At 38.0% G+C, this 15863-nt stretch overlaps 3 protein-coding genes across 3 annotated transcripts; 1 reads left to right on the plus strand and 2 right to left on the minus strand.

The window, feature by feature from the left end:
* Positions 1-2854: 2854 nt before the first annotated feature.
* Positions 2855-6056, minus strand: LOC131783656 (biliverdin reductase A). Its single transcript, XM_059100416.2, has 5 exons — positions 5663-6056; positions 4981-5094; positions 4708-4805; positions 3840-4134; positions 2855-3301 (listed from the first exon to the last, which is right to left on the minus strand). The coding sequence occupies exons 1-5, from the start codon at positions 5782-5784 to the stop codon at positions 3010-3012; spliced, it is 921 nt and encodes a 306-aa protein (XP_058956399.2). The 5' UTR covers positions 5785-6056; the 3' UTR covers positions 2855-3009.
* A 90-nt stretch (positions 6057-6146) lies between these two features.
* Positions 6147-10582, plus strand: LOC131783657 (NACHT, LRR and PYD domains-containing protein 12). Its single transcript, XM_066163011.1, has one exon. It carries the CDS (start codon positions 6268-6270, stop codon positions 10261-10263), a length of 3996 nt encoding a protein of 1331 aa, XP_066019108.1. The 5' UTR covers positions 6147-6267; the 3' UTR covers positions 10264-10582.
* Positions 10583-11512: 930 nt separating this feature from the next.
* Positions 11513-13688, minus strand: LOC131795580 (peptide methionine sulfoxide reductase-like). The gene is made up of 3 exons (XM_059113161.2): positions 13645-13688; positions 13192-13443; positions 11513-12337 (listed from the first exon to the last, which is right to left on the minus strand). Exons 1-3 carry the CDS (start codon positions 13686-13688, stop codon positions 12118-12120), a joined length of 516 nt encoding a protein of 171 aa, XP_058969144.1. The 3' UTR covers positions 11513-12117.
* Positions 13689-15863: the final 2175 nt, after the last annotated feature.

Here is a 15863-nt window from a genome sequence, read left to right on the forward strand (position 1 = left end):
ATAAAAAAAATAATCATACCTCCTCGATAGAGGACGAAGCAGTCGGCGAAATGTGAAAAAATCGTGAACTGTAGTTACATGCTTTGCCAGCCGGGTTATCTGAATGGATTGGTATGCTAAAGTAATGAACGGTGAAGCCCTTCGAAGCCTTTCTACTGAAGATAAGTTTATCTTTTCGTAGTCTTGAAGCTTCCCTGCTCATCGCTTAGCGCACAAAAAAATGCTAGTTACACAGGCTTATGCTGTACACAGACCTCAAAATTGTCTCTTTTCAATTTGTTTTCGTGTCGCACCTACTCAGCTGTCTTTATTCTTGTTTTTTTCTCAGGATCTGCACTGTTTTCTCAAACAGAATACATCTTGACGGCATGTCTTGCTGTGTTCTTCTTCGTATTAATTGCCACAGTCGCTCTGGTTATTCAAATTGCTTTACTTCACAAGTCCTTGAAAAAATTAAAGGCTAAAAGTCACCGTTAGAAGCCAGGATCCTTACAACGAAGGCAAATATTTCCTCTCAGTTTTTCTGTCAAATACGAATAGGTTGTTAAAAACAGTTTTATGTAATGACGTATAGGGTGAGCTGCTCGCTTAGGAACTGTAATTATTGATAGGAGGGTAGGTTTGAAAAGGGTTACCAACTTAAACGCAGGGAAAAAGAAGGAGCACAGAAATAATACAAGAATATTCCTTAAGGAAGCTTTCAGTAAACCTGAAGTATGTGAGGTGAAGGGGAATCAGCCAAAATTTACCTCTCACCTCTGATTCTCCCTTTTTTCTTGTTTTCTCCCCCCGTTTAGAGATCAATGCCCTGTTGTTTATTCCGCAAGGGTTGGAAGCCCTGATATTTTCTCTTTATATTCTTCGAGTCTCAGTTAAAGAAACGATTTTGTAAAAGCTGTTATTACAATCATTCTTTTGATTTAAGGAACATAAATGTTCTACTCTAACTGAATTAGTAAAAAAATTTTATGACTCCTGAACGCCTTAATTGAAAACCCTTTGCCTTCTCAGATTGGGTGGGCTCCTCCCTTGTAGCTTCCATGACAGCTCAAAGTAGATTTTTGTAATGAAAACAATTGAGTGCTTTATTAGCATTAAACCCTCTAGTCTCATAATCTGCTTGTTGGATGATGTATTGAGTTAACAACAGCTTACAATTTAACAGGGTTGAAAATGTTTTCTCTCCTTTTACATTTGGACACGTTGCATTCAGAGACATTAGAACATCTGTCTATACGTTTCTATTCTTATTAAGTTTTGTCTACCAGACGCGGGCATTTTCTGCCTTCACTGACGCTGGTTCTTAGTCGTATAAAATCTAGACTACGTGCAGTCCGTCTGCGCGCCTCACTCCCTCGTTCTACGCGGCGCGCTTACATTAATTTTTTTCACTGATTTTCTTTTATTTTTTGACTGGTGTGTGTGACTTCGCCAAAAAGGAGGGACTGCACGTAGTCTATATAAAAATTACAGTCACGAGTTTTAGACTCATATTTTATTTAAGTATTATATTCAACTTGGTTTATTTTTAGCTAGTTGACTGATTACTACAGGGCTTTGTAATATCTGGAAAGGCAAAATAAAATGTAGTAATTATTAAAGATTCCTTTTTTGTCGCGTAATATCTTGAGTAAAAAAAGCTAACTCCTTTGACGAAAGGCTAACCCTCGAAACGAAGCTTTAGAAACTCTCTGCATACCGTGGCTAATGAACATCATCAACTCAAACGAAATTATCTTACAACCCCTTCCCCCCCCCCACTATCCACTAACCCCCCCCCCCCACCACTTCACCACCTACTAAACACAGCAGCAGAGTTTCTTTAGAAACTTTCCCTCATTACTCCTCTGAGTTTGGAACTTTGTGGTTTATTGCACTACCACGTTTATTAGGTTATGCCTGTCTCTAAAAGCTTTTTTAACTTTTCAGAATAACACGCTTTAAAAATGTATTACTTTTATCATTTTCTACCATCATTTATATTATATCTATCATTTTCTTTCTAATAATCTCTCTAGAGTTGTGGTATTTTCAGGGGTGAGAGGTTACGGAAAACCTACGAGATTCTAAAAAAGAGTGAAGAGATCTTGATTAGACATTTTCCTCACGCGTCTAATCCATGCAGCGTCCATCAGCAGCAGCAGCAGTCCTTGTTCTGCTGATGGCTGAATGTTTCTGGGGCTTGCGTAGTCAAAGTTTCGTGGTTCTAGATGGCTGACATTCTTATTGCAAGCCAAGTTTTTCGATTTTCTATTTAAATGGCGTGACATTAGTTAATATTTTCAAAGTTCTTGTTTGTCGAGTCTCGAATAGGAAAGTCACACATGAAAAGATTCATTGACGGATATTTTTGGAGTCATAGTACAAACTTATACGTTCCCTTTCAGTTTCGTCCTTTCGTAACTTAACTGCGGTACGCAGGCGTGGCCAGTAAAAAAGTGTCATCTGCTGCACAATAATTTTCATGCTGCGTGATAGCCTTCCCAGGTGTTCAATTAGTAAAACGAAGTGCGCCAGTAAACGGCACGATAAGAGCGGAGGAGTGAAAGAACGAAGGGGGGCTTGGTTCGGGTGACTGCAGCTTCCAATGCTTTCGTCATCCACAATCTAGGAATGCCTTCTCCTCTAGGATATATTCATTCTCCGAGATAACACCCAACTCAGTCATTTGCCTGAATATTCTTTTGACGAAATGCACTGCAATGGGTAACGCTGCAGATTTTCTGCGCATGCACAGCGAAGAGACCGCGCTAAAATAGGCCATTCCTTTTTACAAAATTTGGTGCCTCACGAAACTAGTTAGTGAAAAACCATGAAGCAAAAGTAACACACCCACAAGAAACATAGCAACAGATCGCTTCTAAATAAAAGACGTTACATTTTATTGCAACAATCCTTCACTGGCTTCTTTGAAGTTCTATGAAAGCTATTTTCATTGATATCCCTTTTTTGGGGTTAAGCGTATTTTCAAATTGTCCACTTGATACTATCAGTATTTGGAGTTATGTACTAAGAACAGGTTCCAGTTTTGGCCATTGTTTCAATCTTTTCTGCCAACTCGAGGCAGTAAAGCACTCGTTTCTTGTCTTGAGCAATTTCATCAGAGCTGCGCTCCCCCCGTACCTCAGAGAGAAATATCTCTAGATCCCTTGCAAACAGTCCCTTGTGGCCAGGGGGAGGTGGACCAGAGGGTTTGGAAACAGGCGCTGGTGTCACAGTAGTACCATCTTCAAATTTATACTCCTGGGATGCTTGCCTTGGTTTCCCACCGCGTACTCGTTCACTTATCCAAGTTAATGGCCTACAAAATGATTTATAATCAAAAAATAATTCAGTTGGGCAAAACGCAGCCCCGGTAATTATAACCTTCAACATAACTTTTGGAGACACCCTGCTTTTTTTCAATAAAAAATAACAATTATAAAGCTTCCCCCTTCTCCTTATGACAAAATTTGCCTTTTGGTATGTATGAAGGGGGAGCAATTAAGGCAAACATGGAATATAGTCATATATTCTTCTGCAGAATTGCTTTCAAAAAAATTTTTGCCAAGAGTATGTTCATCAATCAGCCCACATAATATAAACATGTCCACTGCAATTTGTAATAGATAAAAATTGTTACTCTTTCATGACAAAACACCCCACTACATTTTTTTCATTTTTGCACTCTCTTCTTAATGGGTCTGGAGTCATGCTCCCCTGAAAAAAAATGAAATTTGAAACTCTCTAAAGACAATTTCTAGCACTCTGGGACAGATTTGAATTTTGTAACTTTCTTTAGCCAGACAATTGTATCACAATCAATAAAAGAGGCTAATTTTCTGAAATGTCTAACTTACCTGTTGTCTAAGGTGTGTAATTTACAAGTAAGGCGATGAAGATCAGTTTCATGTTCAAAGTGAGCTTCTTGTAATGATAGCTCACCAAACAAATCATACAAAATCTCCAATTGTGAAATTCCAGAGAAACTTGGAAACCCAGCTCGCCTTATGTCAGCAATCCACTCCTTGAGAAATCTGGCATCTAGACGAATGGTACCCTCAATAAAAGGAACATTTTTGTTTTGAATAGCGTGCTTCATATCCTTGTGGGAATCAAGAAGAAGAGCTATGTCTTCAACATGACAGGTCAACCCTGAAAACCGAAAAAAAAACTTCAAAACCATTCCACAGTATGGCTCACTGAATGGAAACTCTACTTTGTTTCTAGGAGGGAATTTTACAATCTTAGCCAACACAACCACAAACCAAAAACAAGGGGGGTGAAAATGGAAATTAAAAGCAACTGGCAGGAAAAACGGCCCTAATTGCTACAGTAACTTATTTAAGAACATAAAAATAACAGTTCAAAAAATGCTGTGAAAACAATGTCTGAACAGGTTGCAGTCCCCTCTTACCAGGCCCTTCTAAATCAGCTTATACAAACAGACCATTAGTTCCAGTAGCCATTTTATATAGTCTTGACATAATATTTTTCCCCACAAGATCTCCCATACTACACAATGTCACAAGAAGGAAGCAGAAAATCAAATTATTTCTAATTCTCAAATTATTTCCATGCATAAAATATATCATGAAGAAACATCTGTATATTAAGTAAGCCTGATGTAAATTATTTCACATTCTTATCACACCCAAGGACACACATTAAACCTATAACTATATTCAGGTATTTCACAGTTATATACAGAAAATTTTATGTACATACCTTTACTTTCTGCTAAATCAAAGATCTTTTTACCACCCTCCGCTGTCAAACATAGAGGAAAATCCACCAAAACATGCTTTCCATGTTCTAGGATTTTTCTGTAAAATGAAAATTGTGCTATAAGAGAATTGGCCAAAAGGAAATAATAAGGACACAGAAGATAGAGCCTTCCACAATACCTATAACATATGCTAATTAACCACTACATTATTACATCTCCCAAGTTTTGATGAATTAGAAAGAAGAAAAAGTCATTTATAAGATCATGATCACCTGGCATACTCTTCATGGGTGTCATTTTCTGTACAAATGACAAAAGCATCCACATCATCTCTTGTCAAGGCTTCATCCCAGTCTAGAACAGGTAGATCATCTTCTACTTGCCTCCTATTAAAATTATTAAATAAATGAAATCACCTAAAAAGTATAATCAACTACACAAAATAAACCATCCACACAAATAAATAGAATTAATTTAACCTATTTCATTCAAAAATAACTTTAAGCATACCTTCATTCATGCAAAGGTAACTGTGGGTGACTAAAAAGTATCACAGACTTACTTGAATACATCTGATCAAATTTGCGCTGTAGGCAGGGTCAAAAGACTCACGGGTTTTAAAATCCTTTTTAAAACAGTAAACTAAATTACATTCTTCTCAGCTCTCTTTCAATGGAAACTAACTCGAGATCAAAGAATTAAACTACCAAACCCTACTACACAGCAAGCTGTTTAAATCATCATAACATGCGATGGAATATCCGTCCTCAATCCTTCACACCCCTCCTCCCCATTCCCGCCTGTCATGAACTCTAAATGGGCTTTCAAAGAGCTATATAATTCTGGGGTTGCTTCCGCCATCTACTTTGAGGGAAAGAAGCAAACGATTATGAAAAGGCATGCGTAAGTGTATTACCCAATAAGTTAACAACCACTGAATCCGATCAATCTCACCTGGATATCACTCCACGAAGAACAACACTGTCTCCTAAAACTTTCTGCTTCAAATCTCTTACTCTGACTTTTCCAGCGATTCCTAATCCAACAACCACGATACCTAAAGGCTTTTCCGTCATATCTATTCAATCTCCACCTTCCTCCTCTTGAAAGTCACACGAAAAATTAGCGTCGTCACATTTTCCGCTTTATAAAGACATCTTACATAACAATATCAGCTGTGAACCTTGTTATTTTGAGGCCAATTTTTTTAATATACAGCTGTGCACACAAGATCAAGATGAACAAAAAGAAAATAAACTATATTTCAGGAAAATGACAAAGCTGTTGTACTCAAAAAGTCCTCTTTGTGCCAACCTATGAATTTTAGCTGGAAATTTGTGCTCTAGTTGCGTGACTTCGTGACAGGGGCGAACTTGTTCCAACTCTCCTCGGTAAGAGATCGTCCCCAGAATGCTCCGGCCTCGGAGAGCTACATGAACACCGCACCCTGTTGGAAGAAGTGAAGGAAGTTGGATTGTTTGACGGAAATTTAAGATCGCGTGATTTCTTCAGCCTGGCAAGAAGTGATTGTACTTCCGCCTCAGCAATGAGTAGTCGCCATGGAAGTCGTGAAGGAGTATTTACTCGCAAAATACTTCAGTCCTTTTGGATATATTGTGGCAGTTTTCCATCTTTTAGCATTGACAGCACTTACCACAGCCGCTGGAGTCTTAAGAACGAGCGAGCGTCGAAGATTCAGCTGTCCTTCTTCTCCTGATTCTAAAGACGACTGTCTAAGGCAATATGACAAACTGGTCTACTCTGGTTTGCCATTCTATGGATTTGTTCTGTTTTGTTTTGCGTCCGTTTTGACAGTGTGTATCGCCTACTCTTGGTGTTTTGTGAAATCGCGAGTCGATGAGATTGAAATCGCCTTGAAACCAAATCCAGAAAGCCCTCGCCGTCGGCCTAGAGTGAAAACCCGCCGAGTGTTCTGGTCTTATTTTGTTCATCTTATTTTGCGATTTTTTGGGGGGATTGTGTTCATTATTTTGCAGAACTCTGTGTTTTATTTAAGCGGATTTCCAGCAGAATTTGTCTGTTTTACTCAAACAGTGAAGGGGGCACCAAATTCCACAAATGTTAGTACGACCAAAGAAAATTCCTTAGCCATCAATTGTGATAACTCCATTGCATCTGACAATGCTGTCTACGCGAGGGGAATTTGGATAGTGAACATTCTATTTACGTTGCTTGTGTTTGGAGAGTTATGCTATCTTTCGTTGCGAGCAATACAGAGAAAACAGTTCATCTTCGATTCCGAATTCTGTGAGAGGCACTTTTTCAGCAAGGGTAGGAACCCTATCGCGCTGCGCGAGTTGACATTCCGGACGAGACAACGAATACGCGAAGAAACAGAGATCCTTGAACCTTTGATTGCTCAGCCAGAAATCGATAGAGTCAGACTTTTGGATGACGCTTTTGTCGATCTTGTTATTTACAGTGGAAGAGCATGTAGCGAATTCGCTGACTTGTTGAAAAGACACGAAATATTTGATATATATTTAAAGCCCCAGTATGGATCAATAGCCATAAAGAAAGTTGATGAGCTTTTTCTTCCAAATGAAGATACTCGAGATCCCCGTAAAATTCTCGTGGTTGGTCGCCCCGGCATCGGAAAGTCTCTGCTTTGCACGAAATTGTCGCGTGACTGGAGCAAGAGTGATCTTTTGCGTGACAGTGACAAAATCTTTCAACATCTGTTTGTGTTCCAATTCAGATGGTTCAATACCGAGACAATGGAGAAGATATCTCTCAAACAGTTGTTGAGTCGTTTGTGTTCAGAAGGTAGCATGGACAGTGAAGTCTTACAGCATATTTTAGACAACCCTGAGCGAGTGCTAATTGTTTTTGATGGCTTGGATGAATTTAAATACCACGAACGCATTCTGGAGGATGAAAGGGCACATGCTGGAAACAGTGCAACAGAAGAAATGCCATTTTCAGCTCTTTACGTGAAGCTGATGAAAGGAAAGCAGCTTTCTGGGGCCACGATTTTGACCACGTGTAGACCAAATGTTGTGCAGAGTGTTGCACATTTGCCATTTGACAGGAAGGTTGAGATTATGGGATTTACTCCAGAGAAAGTCCACGAATATGTACTTAAATTTTGTGCACATGATCCAGAGACAGTGAACAGAATATGGGGTCATATCAGCAGCAATTTAGAACTGCTCTCTTTGTGCTACATTCCTGTCAACAGTTTTATTATCTGTTCCCTTTTAGAAAAGTTGATCAAACTTCAACAACATTTAGGAAATACTCTACCAGCAACTTCAACTGACATTTATGAAGGAGCTCTGAGGCTGTTCATTTTCAAGCATCACCCAGAATTTAAGAGGAAGTTGTTAACAAAGGATTATCTTCTTGGAAATGTGGGCCTCCCTGATCAAGTTGAAGAAACTTTGAACCGGGTTGGATCATTGGCAAAAACAGGAATTCAGGAGAGACGACTGATGTTTGACTCCGTGGAGGTGAAGGGAATAGAAGACTGTGGGTTGTTCAATCGTATGCCAGATTGTGAAGTTTTACCTTTCAAATTGAAGTCCCAATTCTGCTTCATTCATTTGACTCTTCAGGAATTTCTTGCTGCCAAAGAAATAGTGAAAATGGATTCCAAGGACATTAGTAATTTCATCCTCACAAATGCTTCAGATCCAAAGTGGCACTTGGTACTTCAGTTTGTGGCTGGCCTTCTGCGTGGACAAACAAATGAGGCAGTCAGCAGTTTTGTAAGCCTCCTTTGTGACTCTTTAACATACATAACTCTTTGTGACTCTTTAACATTTAGTAGTAAATCCAAACAAGAAGCTGTTCTTATGATGAAATGTTTGCATGAGTACAATGATGCTACAATTGTGGAAAAGGCAGCATCACTTCTACAGAAAAATGAAACTTTCAACAATAAGATAGATTTATCTTATTCTAAAATAACACCTGTTGACTGTGCAGCAATTGTTTTCTTTATTAACAAACTGCACAACCTTATGGAGTTGAACCTGTCCTCTAACAATATATCAGACCAAGGTGTTTCATTCCTGTGCAGTGTAGTTAGAGATGGACACTGTACACTCAACACACTACACCTTGGTTTCAACAAAATACAGGACCAAGGTGTTTCACAACTCAGTGAAGCTTTAAGGGATGCTAACTGTAAACTAACTAAGCTGAAGCTTCCTGGTAACTACATAAGATACCAAGGTGCATCACATCTGCAGGATGCACTTAAAAATGCAAATTGTAAACTCACCAAGTTGGACCTTGGTGACAATAGTATGGGGGATATAGGTGTTTCACGGCTGAGTGAAGCACTCAAAGATGTAAATTGCAAACTTGAAAAGTTAAACCTAAATGAAACTGATATTACAGACCAGGGTGTTTTCCATTTGTGTGAAGCATTAAAAAATGTAAATTGTAAACTGACCAAGTTAGACATTAGTGTAAACATGATATCTTTCCATGGTGCATTAAGCATGTCTGTCGCACTTAAAGATGTGAACTGTAAACTTACAAAAATGAATCTTGACGTAAATGACATTGGTAACTTGGGTGTATTTCACTTAAGTGATGCACTTAAAGATGAAAACTGTAAATTTACACGGTTAGATCTTACTGGTGTTAAGATGGGAGATGAAGGTTTAGCACATCTGTGTGATGCTCTGATAAATGAAAATTGTTTAGTTACTGATTTGGACCTAAGTTACAATGCAATAACAGGGCAAGGTGTTTCCTACCTGCAAACTGTACTCAGAAATAAGAATTGTAAGCTTTTGCAATTGAACCTTGCTATGAATATGCTAAGGAACCCTTCAGATTTTGGGAAACTTATTGGATTACTGATCAAGGGGGATTCATTGAATTTTTATGGTGAACAAAGTGTTCTGTTACCAATGTCTAGCGCACTCAGAGATGAAAATTGTAAACTAGTGAAGCTTGATCTAATTTCAACTGGTGTGGAAGATGGTGACTTATTCTACTTGTGTGGTGCACTGAAAGACATGAATTGTAAACTCACTGTGTTGTACCTTGGTGGCAGTCTCATAACAGATGAAGGTTTGCAACACCTGTGCAGTGCACTTGAAGATGTAAATTGTAAACTCACAGAGTTGTTACTCAGGAGTGACAGTATAACAGATCAAGATGTTCCCCTTTTTTTTACTGCAATTAAACATAAAAATTGTAAACTCACCAAGTTGGAAATTCAGTTTCCAGAGGTAACAGATGAAGGTTTTTTACACCTTTTGGTTGCTCTTAAAGATGTAAATTGTAAACTCATTAAGTTGAAAATTCAGTTTCCAGAGGTCACAGATGAAGGTTTTCTACACCTTTTGGTTGCTCTTAAAGATGTAAATTGTAAACTCACTAAGTTGTCACTAAAGAGAAATGAGTTAATGGATCAGTTCATACCACATCTGTGCTCTGCACTTGAAGACCCAAACTGTAAACTCATTAAATTAGACCTTACATCAAACAAATTTACAGAGCAAGGTAAAAACATGCTTCATCAAGCACTAAAAAGTGAGAATAGAACAATTCACATCAAAGTAGAAGTATAGCACGTAAAAAAGAACGCAATTTGAAATTACCATGATTGAGGTGCAGCTCTGTGTCAAGAGCTGAGCAAACCAGTCAGTAAGATACTAAGACTGGATTTCATAAGCATAATTAGGTTTCATCGTGTTATATTGGTAGTTCATAGGTGAATATACTGTACAGGCGTTGATGTACACTTGTCATGAGGTTGCTTGACACAAAATGTAATTATGTAATTATTATGTTCATCATAACTTTTAAAATTATAGTGAACATTTAGTGAACAAAGATTGGTTTTCTGATTACAATAAAGTGACATGTAGAATGTGTATTTCCTAGTGATGTCTGTGCTGTTGGTGTTATGCAAAGTCAATCAGGTATTAGCAATGGCTGGTACCATAAGGGAAGCTTATGTATCCTTCAATACAATTTAGGTTTTGTTACAGTGATACCCCGTGTTGTTTACATCAACTGTCATACTAGCTAATGGTTTACAGAACATATTGTGATTTCCTACTTTACGCCTTTCCACTGCAACTGAGCTCCATTTGGATCACTTACTTCAACATATAGAGAGTCGGTCAGAAATGACCCCTACCTAGGGTGATGTGTGCAACTCCTGCCTTCATTCACAGATGTAGTTGATAATGTCAAACTGACACAAAAGTTGTCAAACAATTGAAGATGGGTGAAAATAATCATAAGCAGCAAAGATGGATTAAATTTTGTCCCTGACACTTTCTCTGAAAAAATTTAGAGGGTGGAAATTTCATCAAAACTACAGCTGTGTCCTTGAATGGGTCTAACCTTTGAAATTCAATCCCCTCACCACTTTCCTTTCTGATGGATCTTTATTCCTTGGCATTGACATCACTTGTACCCACCCTCACTTGGCTGAAGTGGCCCAAATCATTAAAAAAAGAACAGACCGGTTAGAATAAGGGTGAAGCTAAATGAGGAAAGAAGTTTCAATGATTTAATTCAAACCCCAAAGTGCCAGACATTATCTAACCTCTCTTATCATAAAGGTTAAAATTGTTTCTGTAAACAAATCAGAGAATAAGAGGAATTTCAGAAAGGAAGTGGTACAATAATTCATGCCACACAACAGTTCAGTGATTTGGTCCACCCTGTAATAACTACTGCCCTTGAAGGGAAGCTAGTCCAAGGTCTATTTATGACAGTTCACTGGTAATCAAACTTTCACGTGGAAAGAACCATGTGAGAGAAATTGTATTCAATTATAACACTACACAGTGGCTCAGCCAGGGCTCAAACTCACAAATTTAGTTAAATTATTGGGAGATGATGTCTCTCACAGAGACATCCATGTACACTAGTGATTAAAATAAAAAATGCAACAAAACACTCATTATTCTGATTCTAAAATTTACTTACAGGTGCACAAGCTTTAATTTTTTACACCTACATTTAGCCCTTACTAGACTCAAAGCTACCCACAGTAATCTCACATCATCCGTCTTGTAGAACATTTTTCAGTTTAAACTACAGAACTTCATAAGCAGTAGGTTATAACATTGAGCACTAAGGAAGCAAAGGTTCTGCCAACAAACAATGCTCTATGACACAATATATTCCTTGGAGTGTCAAAGAGAATCAAAGAGAATGTCAAAGAGAATCATAATAAAGTGTCATGAAAAATTGAAATAATAATTTGCTGGGATAGGGAAATACCAACAAAGTAAGAATAAAATAAGAAGGAGCAAAAATGGTAAAAAAATAACAAAAATTAACACAGTTTACAAATGCCCAACTTGAAAAATCAATCTAGGCTACAATGTTCAGGAAGAACAAATCCTGACAGAGAACTGCAACTCCTTTGTAGTATAGAGTCTTTCTGAACTTAAACCTTGGATTTAGAATCTTCTTCTCTCTATGATCTCTTTCACCATTTCTATTTGCTGATTACTTAATTTTAGCCCATCCACTTCAGCTTCAAAGCTCTTTATGGAACCATAACCTCCAACATAACCATTTAAACGAGCTGCAACCCGAGACTTCTTCAGCTCTTCGTCATTTAAGCCCAGACTGTTCAGCAGCAAGGGGTGCTGTCGCAGCATGTACTTTTGATGGTATCTGAATTAGAATATCAAAGATTTCATTTCAAGTTAAAAATATCAGCCACTCTTTGTGTTCTTTGGAACAAATCTTAAAAATAGCTGACTGCCTTCATATCAGCTTATTGCAAATGACAGACCACTAATAATTCAAACTGTCAATGGAAATAAATAAATTGAATATTGTGGTCAATGACAATGACTTAAGATGTCCACTGGCAAGTAACATTTATCATGGTGATAGTTATCAACCAAAGTCTGTGGGAAGTGGAAAGTTTAAAATATTTGGGATCTAGATAATTTGAAATCTTACAAAAATCATTAGGAAATAAATAAGGTCTTCTAACATGAATCAAGAGCCACCAATAGTGCAGAAGCTTCTCCAAAGAAAGGCAACTGAGAGTTCTGATACTTCCCTGGATAGGACACCAGTCTAGCATAATGCAAATTACCCCCGCCCCCAAATATTTTGTCAGCTTTTCAACAGTTTATTAAAACTCATTTAAAGTACTCCTTGGCGGGAAAAATTTGCCCAAAAGGTAATTTGTGTTGGTTTGTTTTCCCTATCTCCTTATTGGTGCAAGTACTGCACATAAGTCTGAGATAAAAGCCTGCCACATCACAGCTTAATTGTTTATTTCAAAGAGAGTGGTACGATCAGCAGTTTAGTAACTTAAACAGAATTTAAACAGTGTCCAAAACAACATTTTCAAAAAAGTTCAATTTCTGGGGACCATTTCTGATTTTTGGTGGCAAAACAGCAACTTGAAAAACCAGTGCTTGGAGCACTGTTAACTATTTGGTTTATACATGTATCTGTAAAGATCAAAGTGATATGTTGTGGAAAAAAAAAATTGAAATTAAAACACCTACTGTTCAGCTACGTAGAACGTGTTTGCTGGAAGGATCTTCGTTACTATCTTTCTTTTGACTATCTTCTGATGTTCCTCACGAGTCTCCTCTGCAAGTTGTTTCTGATCCTCGTTGTGATAAAAAATGGCTGACATGTACTGAGCTTTATGGACTGCTGTAGGGTTGTGATTTTTCCAAAATATTTTCAACAGATCCTTGTAAGTTGTACAGTTTGGGTCATACTCCAACTCCAAGGTTTCTGTATGGTCCCCACTGACATAGAACGAGTCAAAGTAAATAAAGGAAATTATTACAAGGCAGGGTAGTCTAGCTCTTACTTGGTCTGGATTTTGCCACAGAAACCATTTCCACAGAAATGTTCATAGGCCTTGTAAAGTTCATCTCGCATGCCAGCAATTAAAAAACAACAACAACAAAGTTAGTCCAAGTAATGTATAATATCTACTTACTAACCTTGCTTCCTTTAGCCACACCGAAGAATATTGGCCCCCTGTCATTTTTGTACATACTTCCTTTCACTTGGCACACACTGCCACAACCTTGGGCCAATATTCCCCAGTTCAGCCCTTACACTTGGATAGTAACAAGTTATTAATCACGCAAGTTGACGAAAGTCTAAACTCAAAAATTTTTCAATGTTGAAACCCATCCTCTTGATGAACACTACACCAATATATTACAATCTCAATGCTGTTTATATCTACATTTACCTCATTTTTTGCAAACTATGATTGGAGTCTACACAACAAAATTGGCTGGAATTTGTTATTTATAATTTTTTTATCCTCCCGAGATTTATTCCTGCTAGTAATAAATTTTCCTGTATCATTTTTTTCGTGACAATAATTCTAGATCACCAAATTAAATGGTGAACCAGAGAGAAGTCGAGCATGAAGCCCTGTAGTCTTTGACAGAGTGAGTCAGAATGAAAACTCTAAGAAGCTTATCGACAGCGAATATTTTATGTCCACAAATTCTCATTAAACAGGTGCTGTGAACCGCTTAAGGTGTGGATGTGACTATGATCAAAGAAATATCATCTCCATGACGACATAAACAATTTCAACTTGCGGTAACGTACTATTTACGTTCCATGACTCAGCAAGGTAAAAGCTTCCGATAGCTAATGGTTTTGAAAGAAATTGTGACACTGAGAAATAAAAGAACAGCTAATATTTTTGCCTTACGCAATTCTCTACAAATATGAGCCTACCCCTAAAGTTTAAACCATGTATACATCGTAAAACATCACATAACTTAGACGATCGAGTAATGTTGTTATGCAATGCAATAATCGAAATGCGTGATTTATTTTCTCTTAACACTGTCCGATTTCGCTTAAAATAATAAAATAAATTAAACAGGAGGATAATATTTTCGACAGGTTCAACTTTGGCTGGTAACTTAAATACTCACAGGCTTGTGTAGGTCGGAAATAACTTGGATCCTCCAGTGTATCCGACCTTAGTTCGGACGACGCCATTAGCGCATCCAAACTGAGCCTCGGGGAACCAAAATCAGCTCATAGCAAAAGTTGCCGTCAGCGTTTCGCTATCTGCCATGTCTTCAGGAGGTGGCCTCACCGTCTCAATCGTATTGCCAAGTGTGTTCCCCGTCTTGACGAATGAAATCGACCGGAATGATCTAAGAGCTGCTGATAGCAGTGCTATTCTGCGTGACATGTCAGCTACACTTCGAACAATGTTCTTAGGAGCCTCGTCCCAGACTCTTTGCTGTTACGACGTCTAGTTAAAGAACAGGGGACCTGGAAAGTATTCAAAGCAATCATACGTAATGGTTCTCGTCAACTTCATTTTCACCACCTCAGTTTCTCTTTAGAGCACCTTCAACTTTCTTTCACGTCGTTTTCGAGCGCAACATTTTCCGGCACGACTTTTTCTGGCGCGAATTTCACCGACCGACAGTGTGGCAGAATTTAGGTCGTGTGTTGATTACAATAGTTCTGAGTCGTCTATTGTGAGTCTGTAAACCTAAGAAAAAATAGCATTCGAATCATTGGGCACCCGATTGTGAAAATAATTATGAACAAAAGAGATATTGTTTAAAAGTTTTTGATGGAAAGCTACTGAAGTGATTAAAGATCCCATGAGATGTGATCGAATTTCACACCGAGGACGATTTTTCCCACGAAGTTCTGTTCAAGTTGTGCTTATTTTTATTGGACTTGGACGTTTTACCCAAAATAGTCAACAATAAAACGGCTGAATAGATGCAAAGGTAATGTTTATTTGAAGTATAGTTCTGTTTCGCACAAACAATTGCTTAATTATGTTAATTTGAAAAGGTTTATGGACAAACCTCGAAACAAGCTTTGATATGTATGTTCGCTAAGGCTTAAGGTTTTGTCAATATGAACGCCCAGGTCCTTAGCGACATGTACAGGTTCTGGTTCAATCTCCTTTCCATAGATTTCCAGTAACAGAAATTAATAGACGAAGAAAATTTCGCAAGAGTTGTGGAACACGGTTAAACAAGAGTTTGATCGTTTCTGGATTAACCAATAACAAATTATGCTAGCGCCAACTGGATATTTCTGAAAGGTTTTGATTTACAAGTAAAGCTGAAGGTTAGCAACGCTTGCATCGGTAACCTTATAAGAGGAGGGATAAGAAAACTTGTGCGTCCGCATAACTTGAAGATTTACCAGCTTG

This window comes from Pocillopora verrucosa, chromosome 3 (assembly GCF_036669915.1).
Source record: "Pocillopora verrucosa isolate sample1 chromosome 3, ASM3666991v2, whole genome shotgun sequence".
Classification (NCBI taxonomy): Eukaryota; Metazoa; Cnidaria; class Anthozoa; order Scleractinia; family Pocilloporidae; genus Pocillopora; species Pocillopora verrucosa.